General features: G+C 39.9%; 1 protein-coding gene across 1 annotated transcript in view; it reads left to right on the top strand.

Annotated features, from left to right (window-relative positions):
- The window catches only part of mei4 (meiosis-specific, MEI4 homolog (S. cerevisiae)), a 42575-nt gene extending 30388 nt beyond the window's left edge, over nucleotides 1–12187 (top strand). The window contains exon 5 of the mRNA XM_056405767.1: nucleotides 11502–12187. Coding sequence (XP_056261742.1) covers nucleotides 11502–11747 — 246 coding nt within the window. The 3' untranslated portion in view covers nucleotides 11748–12187. The remainder of the gene's footprint in view (nucleotides 1–11501) is intronic.
- The last annotated feature ends 1493 nt before the right edge of the window (nucleotides 12188–13680 follow it).

Below are 13680 nucleotides of genomic sequence, written 5' to 3'. Positions count from 1 at the left end.
CTCTAATGCAGATATCAGCTATTACAGGAGTCAGATTGGGGATAAAAAAAACCTTGATTCATGACATCCCTTATAAATATATCTGCAGATTTAATTGACACTAAGGTTGCTGTTGCTATGCCTGCCAAGCTTTCTGTTCTTGCACAGCACTCATACAGTTTACAGTGATAATAGTGGCAGATCTACCACTTTAATCTTAATTGTAAATTCTTAAGGTCATCTCTGATGCTCAGCTGCTCATTTCTTGACTTGTTCGACTTCTTTTCAGTGGTTTCACTTTGTTCCCAGATCTCAGATATTAACTTGTGTGATAACAGTGTTGTTAGTGATAAGTATGACAACCAAAACTACCAGAATAAGACCCAAGTTGTATGAAATTTAGTGAGTAAAACAGCAAAAGAAGGAATGTCAGTTGGAGGAATCCTAAGTGTAACTGATCCACCCACCTTCAGTGACGATAGAGGAGCTGATTTTAGGTAGGCAGGAAGTAAGGACAGCTTGTTGAGAGATAAGGACTTTGAGCTTTGGCATTTCTGTTCCATCAAGTCTCTCCAAGTGGCTGAACACCGTAAATATGGTGGTTTGGTCTTTGGGGAAACTGCCGCTGTCATATCAGCTGTCTCCAGCCGACAGATGTGACAGAGCAGATCTCCTGTTTGCAACTGTCACAACCTCATGAGACCATTTAACAAAAAAGAAAAATAATCATCCAACGTGGTGGACCTTTCCTGGGCTGCTGATGGTGAGATAAGAAAACAAGGCGATACAGTAGTTCTTTGTGTGTGTGTGTGTGTGTGAACCAGACAAACCGGTGTTCATCCACCTCCCCGGGCAGTCGAGATGTCAAGATATGAGCTCATAGAACGCCAACTTGGATGAGATTGGATCGATTTTCTGTCGGTTGAATCACTGGATTGCTAGTGGACTGCCTTGAAGGAGATGGTCAGGGGAGAAAATAAAACACTGCAAGAGGATGCGTCTGCAAGACAGAGGCAAAAAGAAAATAAGAGAGGAAAAAATCAATTCCTTGGAGTTGCTGTGGGCTGACGGGAGGAGAGGGCCGTGTGTGATCATGTTGCATGTAAGCCTGAAGACTGTGGGTGCATTTACCTCAGTGTCATTTACTACAGCCACAAAGCAATTATCAAAACACAACAAATCGTAATAACCTAACAACAGAAAATGAAAATTGATTGATTTCTGATTGCATTGCTTAAGTGAGTTCGCTTTTATTTACTGGTAGATGTTTGTATTATCACATTTACATGTTATTACAATTCATCTTGAGGAGGTTATGAATGTGGGAATGCATCCAATTGTTGGAGATATTTCTCTTGAGAATAGTTGGCGCTGGAAGAAAAGTTGGGATCACCAGATCAAAGTCATTACTTGTTGATATTATCATATAGGGGCGGACCATCTGACGAACCTATATCGTAGACAGTCTGACTGAATGAATCATATAGATTGCGTTATAAAATGTTGCTGTATTTAGATATCAAATTTTAAAAGTTCAATCACTGCTAACCAGCCCATAGCTAACTGCAGCTGGTGATCTGGTAGTCCTTGTTCTGCTCTGCCGCCCTCGGCGAGTTTGGCGTAGCAGCAAAACACTTACATACAGTACGTCATTAATTAATTAACAGCACTGTACAAACAAATACTCCATATGAACAGAGCAAAAAGTGATATTGGTTGTGACACAATTTGTAAACAGAAGGCATCATTGTGAGTGAAGAATCTTGGCAAGCAGACAAACATCTGAAAAAAGCATCAAAGCCTCAGAAAGATACGAATCACAAGTTCCGGTCAGGACTTTCACAATCAAATCAGAGCGGAAACAGAAACCAGATCGTGGATTGCGATTCCACCCAAAAAGATTGTCATATGATCTTTTTCCAGGTCACCCACCCCTTATTTTCATATCAACCATTCTGACTTGTAAGTGAAACAGGAAGTAAAGACGGTTTATCAGTGATTTCTCTTATTTATATGCCTCAGTTGTAATTGAGTTTTAGGTTTGTAGCTTGTAATAGATGCTGTGAAATCTTCATGTAGTCAGTATTGGCTTTATTATGAAGAGAAACAATCACTGTTTTCGTCAGCAAGAGAAAATAAGGAAAGGTGAGAATGGTTTTCCAGCGGACAAGCCTGGACATTTAGAAACTTGAAATACATCAGAAAAAATGACACTCTGAGCAGCTTGAATCGGGTCAGGTCACAGCATAGAGGTGCTGAATGATTTTATTTTCTCCTCTGAACCCTGATGTTTGTTGTTGACTTTCTCTCCTTTGTTGATCGAACTGGACCAAGCCGTTGTTGTGGACATACCTGGGTGAAGTCGGTGTCAGTGCAGGCCAAGCTTCTGTGCATTCACATAGTAACACGGTAGTGGCGAACTCGACAGTATTGTTGTGGAAAAAGGAGGCTGAAGCTTCTCGCTCACGCTGTGGGCTTTCTTTTCCACTCTGGTGACAAATCAATCTCTGTCCTTGATCAGTAAATTACTGCCCTTCACACTCCCAGCCGAGTAGAGCTTCATTATGTACTCTTTGTCAGCTTCTCCCTCACTCTCTCCACTTTCACTGCCTCACTCTTTCAGTCTTTTCTATCACTCCTCCTGTCTATCTTTTCTGATCTTTTTCTCTTTCATTTTCTACCTCTTTGTTCTTTCGTAATCTTTTTCCTTCCTCTCTACCTTGTTTTACCTTTTTCTCTATACTTTCTATCTCTGTCTTATTCCCTATAACTATGCAGGTAAACAGTGTAAATAAAACAAAGTGACACCTCATAGAAAAAGGTGTTGATGTAAACGCTCCAGTAATTTCATCAGAATTACAAACAGGTGTAAAAGCGCTGGGCCATGGACGGTTGAAAGCTAATTAGCAGCATTTATGAGCTACAACAGAGTTCTGAAAATGATCACTTTTATATGTGAATGTTTAAAGCAACATGAAGCATCTCTCAGAGCTGAAGAGGTCAAATCATCTGTGGCCAGACTGCAGGTGTGAATCCCAAAAACAAAACGTCCAAAAATTATTGACCAATTGACAGAAACACAAGCTTTAGCAACAACACTATAAACTGCAACAATACTTTAAATTTCTTGGAACAACCAATTTTAAAGTGTCAGGATGAGATTTAGTAAAAACATTATTGTGAATTTTTCTGACCTTTTTAAAGAACAATTATGAAAATAATCAGCAGATTAATTGATAATCATTGCAGGCCTATTGTGTAGTTGCTTTTAGTCTCTTCATGAATGATAATTAAACATTTTGATTGTTAGTTATGAATATTTAATGTCACAGAGAGAGAACCTGAAGCTTTTATCTCATAGTTTTGTTTTGACTGCACATGTACGTGTTTTGGTTCAGTGTCAGTGCCTTCATCACAACAAGCTGTGATAAACTCCCTCTCCACTATCCGCCCAGCACCAACCAGTAGACAGATTCATTTACAGACACAGCGGAGCATTTAGCAGCTGAAGAGTCAGATATTCCCCTCAGGAGCTGGTGGAGACCAAAACCAGAGCTAGAAGAGAGGGAATATTAGACTTCGATTCAGCAGATGGACACAAGGATTGTGAGGATTTCTTACTTTTCTCTCTTTTATATCATTGCAAATTGAATGTCTTTGGATTATTGGCCATTAGTCACATTTGAAGACATCACCTTTGTCTCTTGGAATAGTGGTGGAGATCTATTTTCTTACATCTTACAGACTAAACAATTAAGGAATTAATTGGACAATAATCAGCACAATAGCTGATAATGACAATAATCTTTGGTTGCAGTCATTTTCAGTATAGTTGATTCACAGTTTAAATTCTTTTCATGAAGTGTTTTTGTCAGCCCCTTGTATCTATCCTCTTATCTGTCTTCACTCTTGTGTTTTCTTCCACTTGAGAAACTTTCAATCTCACTTCCAAGCCAACGGTTGAAGGCTGTCGACTCGCCTGCGGCTCACTCAGAACAGTAACGAGCTCCAGGTCTAATCAAATGGACAATTAAATCCCATTGAGGGCACGGCTTTATAATCTCAGGGCAGCTGATGTTATCTGGGTCATGGTGCTTCAGGCTCCCTCGCTGCATACAGATCCAAAAGTTTTCTCGCTTCCACAATCGACGACCTCATCCACCTCAGTGAATTCCTCTGGACTCACCGTTTTCAAATATCTCTTGGAGCCCCCAAACTATGAAATATTCAGCTGCATATTATTTCTTATTCTGCCTTCAGCCCACAGTAATAAGAGCTGGAGTGATGAGAGTTAAATATGATTGACTTTGTAGTGCTGTAGAAAGTGATGACAGAATTTCACATGACCCGTCTGACCCTGCTCATTGTTTCATACCAAATTCTGTCAGATGTTAGAGCATCAAACTGTGAGTCAGCCATTCACTCTGTCACTGTAATTCAACCTCATTTAGCCTCATGTTAATGTATCGTCTTTAATAATTAATGTGTGTACAACAAGCTCTGGCTTGTTTTTCAGGATTCAGAGCAAACGGTTACGAGTGTTAAACTGAATTCATCAAAATACTAGTTTTTCTTTCATGTACATCTCATGGTTTTCATCAGATTGCTCAGTTGACATGGATGGATCTGTTTACATCCACGGCCTAGTAGCACTTTAAGGTTTTGTCAGACTCCTTTTGCCAAGATTGAACTTTCATGTAGGGCTGCAGCTAATGATTAATCTTCAGATCATTTTTGCGATTAACTGTTTTGTCTATGAAATGAATATAATTTTCCTACACACCAAGGTGACTTCTTCAGATGAGAAGTTTGCAGTTCACTATCACGTATGACAAAGAAAAGCAGGAAATCACTTTCATTTGAAGCTAGAAACAACAGATGTTTTACATTTTTGCAAACAACATCACAAAACGATTAATTACTGCAACAGCTGCTGATTAATTTTCTGTCACTTGATAAATCAACTAATTTTTGAGGTTCTACATTCATGCTCTGTGTTAAAATAAAAACATACAATTATGATGGATGAAGAGTGTGTGCTGCTGGAGATCTGGAATAATCTAGGAAGCGAATCTTGAACCTGGACAATTTAGAAGTCATTCATAATTTTGAAGATGATGACCGTGACGTTGCTGGATAAAAGTCAAGAGGATCACCGAAGGTAGTGCAGTTCATCCTGAGGGGGAACATGAATGTCTGAACCTGATTTCTGTTTTCAGACTTTCAATCCCTTCCAATAGTGAAGACATTTCACTCCAAATCACAAATGTCAACCTTATTTTGGATCCAGAAGAAAAGTCAGTACCACCACAATCAGGAGAGGACATCATCAGGAACAATCAAAGACCAAAATATACAACACTTGTGCGACCCTAGCATTAGCATCCAATTGGAGTTGAATAAGTTCAATACTCACTCTCCTATCTCCTGTTTTGATGAGCTGATTCTCAGGGTAGGTAATTATCACCTTTCCAGAGCCTCGGTGTTACAGCGCAGCCTCCTGCAGATATTCAAAGACACTCTGCAGTATCCTGTTGCCAGGCTTCAAAGCCAGAAGCCATCATCATGTTTACCTGGAAAGTCGATCATGAAACGACCTTCCACTTAACCCCAGCTTCCTCTGGGCCCTCACGTCCGACCTTGAGCTCAGTTCACCGCGCGGGATCAAAGATATTAAAGATTAAAATGAAAGATAAAGCCATTTTGACTTTGCTGTTTCGCCTGGAAGTGAAAAGCCGTCCTGTAACTGACACGGAGTGAGAGGGTAGTTTATCTGGATTATTAAAAGGCGGCCACTGTCAGGCTGCGGCCCGGTGGATCCCTGAGGAGTGCTAACGAGCCAACAAACAACTCAATCAGCCCGTCCTGCTGTTTTCATCCTCTCACTTAGAGCAGGACTCTGGTTGGGATACATGCAGATGGGCGTTCTGTCACCTCATCTAATGTTCTTCAAACCTTTGTCCTTTTTATTTCTGACTTTATTAATTATTGTTGCCCAGTCTTTCATTTCGTCCGTTCATGCCATTCTTGTGAACGTGATATCTCAGAAAAACCTTGAGGGAATTCTGGCAATGAACTGAATTAGAGTTTGGTGTTCAAAGGTCAAAGGTCAAGGTCATTGTGACTACACATTTTTTTGGCCATTACTCCAAAAATTCATATGCCAATAATGATAACATACACTTAATACCTTTTTTTATTAAACTTCATCAAAGTCTCCACTACATATATCAGTGTGGACAGACATGGATGTAAACCACAACTTGACTGGTTGGTGGAGGAATCCAGCCACAAGGTTATAATCAAATGTCACTCACAAATACAACAGTATTTCATTTATTTAATAATAATAATAATAATAATAATAATAATAATAATTTAATATTTCATTGTACTGAATAAACTGTGATTAGAGTTTTGTTTCTACTTTGTCTACTCAACATACTTATTGCAGTTTTTACTGAAACATGGGTTCGCTCTGCTCATTAAATTTCCCGGGGGACTGTAACGAGGAATATGGCCTGCGGGGATTTTTATCTTGAACCCACAGTCGAGAGAAAAGCCACCCACTGATTAGTTGGCTGTCTCTCTGACATCTCTTTTCCTCAGGAATCAGTCTGAGATCTGGTGATTTTTGTTCTTTTGCTCTTGCTTGATGAATCTGTCAGTCAGCATTGTGTTCCCTTATTTCCTTCATGCCAGGAACATCGATTTCCAGCGGCACGGAAATGGAACAGAATAGACGGAGATACAATAAGAATACAGCACGTATTAAATGACTTGTCAGAGCTTTCCTCGAACCCCATTTTTTTTAGCCAAGCTGTAACAGTTGATCTCAAATCGGCGTATAACCGAATCGGCTTTTTTTGCTGAGAGTTAAATGAGAAGATTGATACAACTCTCACATATATGCATTAAAACTGATTTATTCTTTATGAATTAGAGGAAGGCACAGGTTGAAGTCAGCCTGACCTTTGGTGAAAATGATTCGAATCAGCTCTATGCAGTGAAGTTTGCAGGTTTTGAATTTGGGGAAAAAAAACTGGGTATTGATAAAACCATCTTCAGCCATTAGTGAGGCAGTAAGACCCCGCAGGTCCTCTGTGGTTTCAAGAGACCGCCATTTCTGTCACGGGAAGTTGTGGCGTTTGTGTATGTTATTCAGAGATGCTCCATAACGTCTCCCGCTAGATTTTAATTCCAGTTATCGATTTTTGCTGTCCATCGAATCCTGCGTCATGGCCTCATAAATCCTTTGGCCGTGTGAGCTCTCGACAGGTTTCAGATTAAAGTAGAACATCTTGAGCTCCCTCTAACCGCCCTAACTGACATAAACCACCTCTGCTTCTCAGTGTTTGTATTGTGAAATAAAACTGATGGTAGAGCTTTGTTGAGGGATCAGAGAGATCTGTAGAACTCGCAGGTAAATGTAAATAATCGTCCCACACTCTGTGCAGATTTCTGCGTCATTGCACCAGGTATTATTATTATATACGAAACAAATAAGCACAATGAAAAATGCTTAAGATGTATGTTGTTTCAAAGCTAGTTGGACCAGACTAGTTTGAGCTGTAGAAGCAGGAAGCAATTTTAAGATACAATGAGATCTTTATTTGTACTGCAGTAAAAGGTGGTGAAAACTTTTTCAAGGACTGCTCATACGTTTTGTTTTTTTTTAAAGATGCTCTCATGCTTTCCTCTTTGAATTACAGTGTTTATCCGGCTCAGTGGCTCTTAGTGATGAGAGAACAAACTTGTTTCCTCCTGATTGCTGCCTTTAGTGTTCAGGGTTTGAAGTTTAATGCTGATGTTTTCAAAAATGACAGGATACTTTACCATCGAAGTTTTGACAGAGTCTCAACTTTTTGACGTCCTGGTGACAGACTAACTGTGTGTTGATGTTGGAGCCGAGCTTCATGTCATTCACGTCGATGTTTCCTGTCTCTGATATGTCAGCTGATATTAGATTATGACAGTTTATATTGGTGTTGGTATATAAGGCGGCTGTTAAGAAACAGGAATATCTTGGTTACAACCTTTTAATAAACAAATTAAAGAAATGTTTATTAGGCTAGAAACTAAGAATTCAAAATCTAAAGGTCATTAGAACAAATGTATTTTGCTTCTTTTGTCTGGATTTTGTTTTTTCTCAGTATCCAAACTTGTTTATCATTTAGTTTTTTGTGTCATTATTAGTGTTGAAATGTTAATTAGCTTGATAGAAAATAAACAGTTTTGATAGATTATTATTAAATATTATTATTAATTTGATTAATAAAATTAATGAATAAATGATTTAATCAGACAAAAATGTGACCTTTTGCTGGTTTTCTTTGTTTTGTTTCATTGTGAACTGGATCTTTGTGTTCTGGTCTGAGGGTCAGACAAAACAAGACGTTTGACTTTTTAAGTCGTGGGAAAGTGTGACGAGCATTTTTCTTTATTAAATTCATAAAGTAAGTTAGTTGATTTATAGAGAGAACAGTTTATGAAGTCATTAAAAATCTTCCGTACACCTTACATCATTGCTATTAGCAGCAAACAGACTGCAGGAAATGTTTTATGTTGGCTCAAATCTTATTACTGTCGAGCCTTGCAAGCTGAAAACCTGTGTGTGTGTGTGTGTGTGTGTGTGTGTGTGTGTGTGTGTGTGTGTGTGTGTGTGTGTGTGTGTGTGTGTGTGTGTGTGTGTGTGTGTGTGTGTGTGTGTGTGTGTGTGTGTGTGTGTGTGTGTCTGCTTGAGTTGTTTTTCTGCTGTAACACAGAGAACATTAATTAATGCCTGAGCTGTAAATAGGAATATGCAGTGTTTAGTCAGTGAAGCTGAAACCATGTTTAAAATAAATCATGACATGCTTGACACAGTGAATCCTTGATTAAATAGTTTCACTGAGCTTTCAGTCCCTCCCTCGCAGCCTCGTTTCATTTCATGCTTTCATCACTTTGTTAGGTTTTAAACGGATCATTCAAATAACACTGGTGGAGCACTGAAGGATGCCAAGAAATCACTTAGACTATGCATCCGAATAATCTGGTGGATCCAGAATCTGTGCATGGACAGAGATGATGAGATGAGAGACGATGATTTGCAGAGCCACATCACACTGCAGTCTCCTCTCCCCGTGTTCATCCAAATCAAATATGTCCTTTCCATCTTGTTGACAGTTGCTGCAGCAGACAGTGTGAATATCCGAGACCTCTGTGTCAAGCTGCCTGGCACGGTTTCCTAATGGCAGCGTTTCACCAAGTATATGTATATGCAGCATGTATAGCCACTCAACTCACAGCTCAAAAACAAACGATTGGAGGCTGTTATCACCCTCACATTGATGGACGGGTCTTTAAATACATGTGCTAACGCTAGACAGTTACACAAGTCTGCTAAATACATATTTGTATAAGTTATCAACAGTAACTAAGGCCCAAGTTTTGAATCATAATCATTTGAGAAACCTAATATGGTAATTTTCCATCTGTAACTCACTATGTATGTACATTATGTCAGTTTGACCTGAGAGTTACGTCCTGAGAAGCACAGATTGGGTCTTTGAATCAATATTCTGAGGCGCAAAGTTGAATTGCAAAGCAGAGATTTGATCCTAAGCCAAGTTTCTGCTCAGCAGTGCCATAAACTGTGCAGACATTTTCATAAAGATACTAAATTAAGATTGCCAAGTATGTATATATGAGTTTTGGCACACAGCTCATGCTGGGAGTAAAAGATAAAGTTTCATTTCTGCATTTCATTCTCGTATGAACTGACACCTGTGCAACAAGCTGTCAACACAGAATTACATATTATGACCTAATTAAGTTAATATGGCAAATGTGTTTGGCTTACTTGCACAGACACATCCCATCATCCCACTGGAGTCATGTTAGCGTCGTCTTAATGAATCTCAGTCCAGTGTTCCCTCGCTTTCTTTTAGCTCCATGTTTGGTCTCCACCAGCTCCTGAGGGAAATCTGTCTCTTTAGCTGCTAAATGCTCCATTATGTTCACCAGCTGCTCTCTGACTGCGTGTGTCTGCTGTCCGCTGCTGAACAGGAAGTGGACAGCAGCTTTGTTACGATGAGATTTCTGTTTGTTAGCTGTAGCAGCAGGAGAGCTGCAGGCGTCCTCAGCGTTGTCGCCAGATTGCACAGGTGTGAAAATTTCAGGGGTCAATGTCTGTCCATGTTGGGTTTTAGGGGGATTTTGAACATTCAGAGCTTTTATTGCACTTAACTTAATGAGTTGTCAGACTGTCTCTCCTCCGGTCCGTGTGTTGGGGGGGCAAGACAACACAGTGAAACAGGAAGCAGAAGACAGGAGAGAAACGCCACAGTGAATGACAGCAAAAAGCAGGAGACTGTCTCACTGAACAAATGCACATAGATTAGGTCAATAACATGAATCAAGTTTTTTGTTTTTCAAAATTTTAGGTTTTTTAATGTTTTTTTTCTTTGGTTGTGTGAGTGGGCAGGGGGTCCCATTGGGGGGGACACATTGCTTTTAGCCATTAGCTAAGAGATGCTTCAGCAGTGTTCAAGTGCTGAGCGACCCAGTTCTGATGGGGTCTGTGTGTGTGTGTGTGTGTGTGTGTGTGTGTGTGTGTGTGTGTGTGTGTGTGTGTGTGTGTGTGTGTGTGTGTGTGTGTGTTTGTGTGTTTGTGGGGGGGTTAAGGTTTCTGTCAGCTCTGTGAGGGTTTTAGCCTGGAGGAATACCTGACAGCCATCTGGCTGTTGTTTTCCTTCGTGACATCTCACACACACACACACACACACACACACACACACACACACACACTTGCAGAGGCATACTGAGATACAGCCTGGAAGAAATCCAGCAGCTTCCCTGTATTTGAATAATTAAAATGAGGTTTGCAGTGTTCTGTGTATTTTCTTTGCCTTGAGTTTGACTTGGTGTGTTGCACTGAAAACAATCACACTTGTACCTCACGTTTCGTCGTAGTTTGTGTAGTAAGTGTTTACTTGCAGCATCATCTATCGATCCATTATTCTGGTGTGAGGTGATTGGAATAATGATTCACCTTTTCAGCTGCTTTCTTACCACTGTCGCTCTCTTGAATTACATCTCTCTGCACTTTCTGTTGAATCAGCAGGAGCAAGGAGGTCATGTAGTTGAAGGACTTACTTGGCTACATCTTGGCTTGTGTTTCTCACAAGTAGAGAAGTAATTGAGCTGGTTGGCGTCCAGGACGTGGTAGGAAGCTCTGACATTTCCAACATTTGAGAGTTCAGAGCTGCCAGCGCAGAGGTGGCTGCTCTGATATTAGGCCAAGATCTTGCTAGTCGACACGAGAGATGAAGGAAGCTGTCAAGTTGAAGAAGGAGACCTTTTAAGTTTGGATACATCTCGGCTCAGAGTTTTTATAAGTCTAGAGAAGTCTTTGTGTAAACAGGCTTAGATATATCACACTGAAATGTTATGATTAAACGATGATTCACATCGTATGACAGTGTTGTGTCTTGAAGGTGGTCGTCAGTGAGTCATTCTCTAATGTAGGTCTTACTCTCCAGGGCCAGGAGGACTCCGGGCTCGACACGTTTCCTGTGGACCAGTATCAGAACTCGTGCTACCTGTTCTGGATCGTGGAGGAGCTCCTGCAGAAATCAAAGGTACCGTGCAGGGTGGAGGTGGAGTCGGAGCAGACGGGCTTCCTGAGTCACTTGGAGCAGCGCGTCTTTCTGCTGTCAGATGAGTTTCCCTTGTTTTCTATCTACATGTGGAGGATAGGAGGTCTCCTCACCTGCTCGGACAGATAAGATAAGGAGGTTTGGTTTATACTCCCTTACATGAACAAAGTGGTTTGAAATGACGGACTAAACCTGAATCAGCATCAGTGGAACCATGTGCTGTGGCGAGGTGCACTTCACATGGAAAACATCATATTGACAAGGAACCATTATTTTCAAATCTAAATGAAGGGCACATCTGGTGATCCACGGAAAGAACAACACCAGCAATACTACTAACACGTTTGAGCACCGAATGTGGATTAATCTGCCACTGAAAATAGTCCCCCGACCATTGCACTATTTCCTCCTAACTAAAACTAAATTACTGAGACTTTTTAAAGAGAAAAGGATGGAGAAGAGGATTTTAATCTTTCCCAGATTTTATCATCAGGAAATGTGTCGCGCTCTTGTACTGGTGCAAAACTGCACAATTGAATCGGAAAAATAAATCTGGACATTTACTTATACTTGTTTACTTATTCATTGCAACATTAAATTTAATCGAGTGATAACAAATGCTTTTTATTTCCGAGATAATCTTTTCACAATTGACAAAATAAGAATCCCCAAAGTTTAATTCTTTCAGTGCTATAGGGATTTGTTAATGTCCTTTTTTAATTGAGTAATGACGCTGAAACCGCCACTGAAAGCCACAAAATTACTAATAATTCTCGTTAAGTACTAATCGTTTCCATTCCACCACGAGTTGCTTTCTTTAATGGGTCAGTGTGGAGTGCTTAAAAAGGCCTGTTTTATTTATTTGAGTATTAACTAAGGCTCTTAACATTGTTCTTCGCCGTGGATGTCAGAGCTAATGGTGGCGAGTGAATGGTAGAGGTCTGTTTTTATTTTTCGTGCCGGAGTTCAGTTCAGTGCTACAGAAGATAATTTCCAGCTTATTCACAGTTGGGGGGGGGGGGGGTGCTAAAACTTTATGATGTGATAAAGGAGTCTGGATCCTGATTCATGTATAACCACACAGTATGTGTGGTTATTCACCTGCTGTTATTTTATGTGACGTTCATCTTGAAATTCCCATGTGACTCTTCAGTCGTATTATCTTAATTTTCAACAACATACGGACACTTTCAGATATTTATTTTTCACTACAAACATGATTTGTACCCTCTGTCACTAAAACCCTCGAGTCTCTGCATTTCGTCGTGGGATTTTACAGCCTTCAGTTTAATAAACAGAGGATCAGTGGGTTGTTGTTAAGTAGCTTTGTGTACCGTTCTTATGTTCTCCCTTTTGATGCACAAAATTAGATTTGTATATCCCCATTCTTCCAACACAGTATGACGTCCAAAATGTCCAATAATAATACGTCCAACTTTCATCAACAACAAGAAGAAGAAGAAATAAAAATAGAAAACAAGAAAGAATGCCATATCCTAGCAACTAACAATTGTTATAAAAGTGGCCGTCATGCTTTTCAGATTAAGGGTTGTATTACAGAAACATTGGACGTGCTATGATGTTTCATTAATACACAAACAGTACTTCCCATGTACTTTCTTATAGATACAATTATAGTCTTTTATTGCCTTTTTCGAAAATGTTTTGTTTAATTTTACCTGGAAAACATATATAGAGATATAGACTTAGCATGTATGTAGCCTGAGAGGTAAAACTTTTTTTTGTCTGAGGAGCTCATAGTATATTTTTATTTTAGCCGTAACCACTGTAACATCTGCAGGTTTCACAAAAAAGTATTTTATCTATATTTTTTTCGCCCTGGGTTTTGTCTCTCAAGCTCCAACAACCTCCACCAATCAGAGGGTGTAGAGATAAGCATGTATGTGGCCTGGGAGGCAGAACCCAGGGCAAGAGGGCAGGGCAGGTAGGAATTTGGAAAGTGAGAGGAGACACACGCCTCCAGTAGAAGCAGTAGTACAGTAGCCCTCTTTTAATGGAATCTGCATCTGTTTCCTAACAATCTGAGCGTCTGAGCCTTTCA

This window comes from Seriola aureovittata, chromosome 19 (genome assembly GCF_021018895.1).
Source record: "Seriola aureovittata isolate HTS-2021-v1 ecotype China chromosome 19, ASM2101889v1, whole genome shotgun sequence".
Classification (NCBI taxonomy): Eukaryota; Metazoa; Chordata; class Actinopteri; order Carangiformes; family Carangidae; genus Seriola; species Seriola aureovittata.
This window is presented reverse-complemented; position numbering and strand designations above follow the sequence as displayed.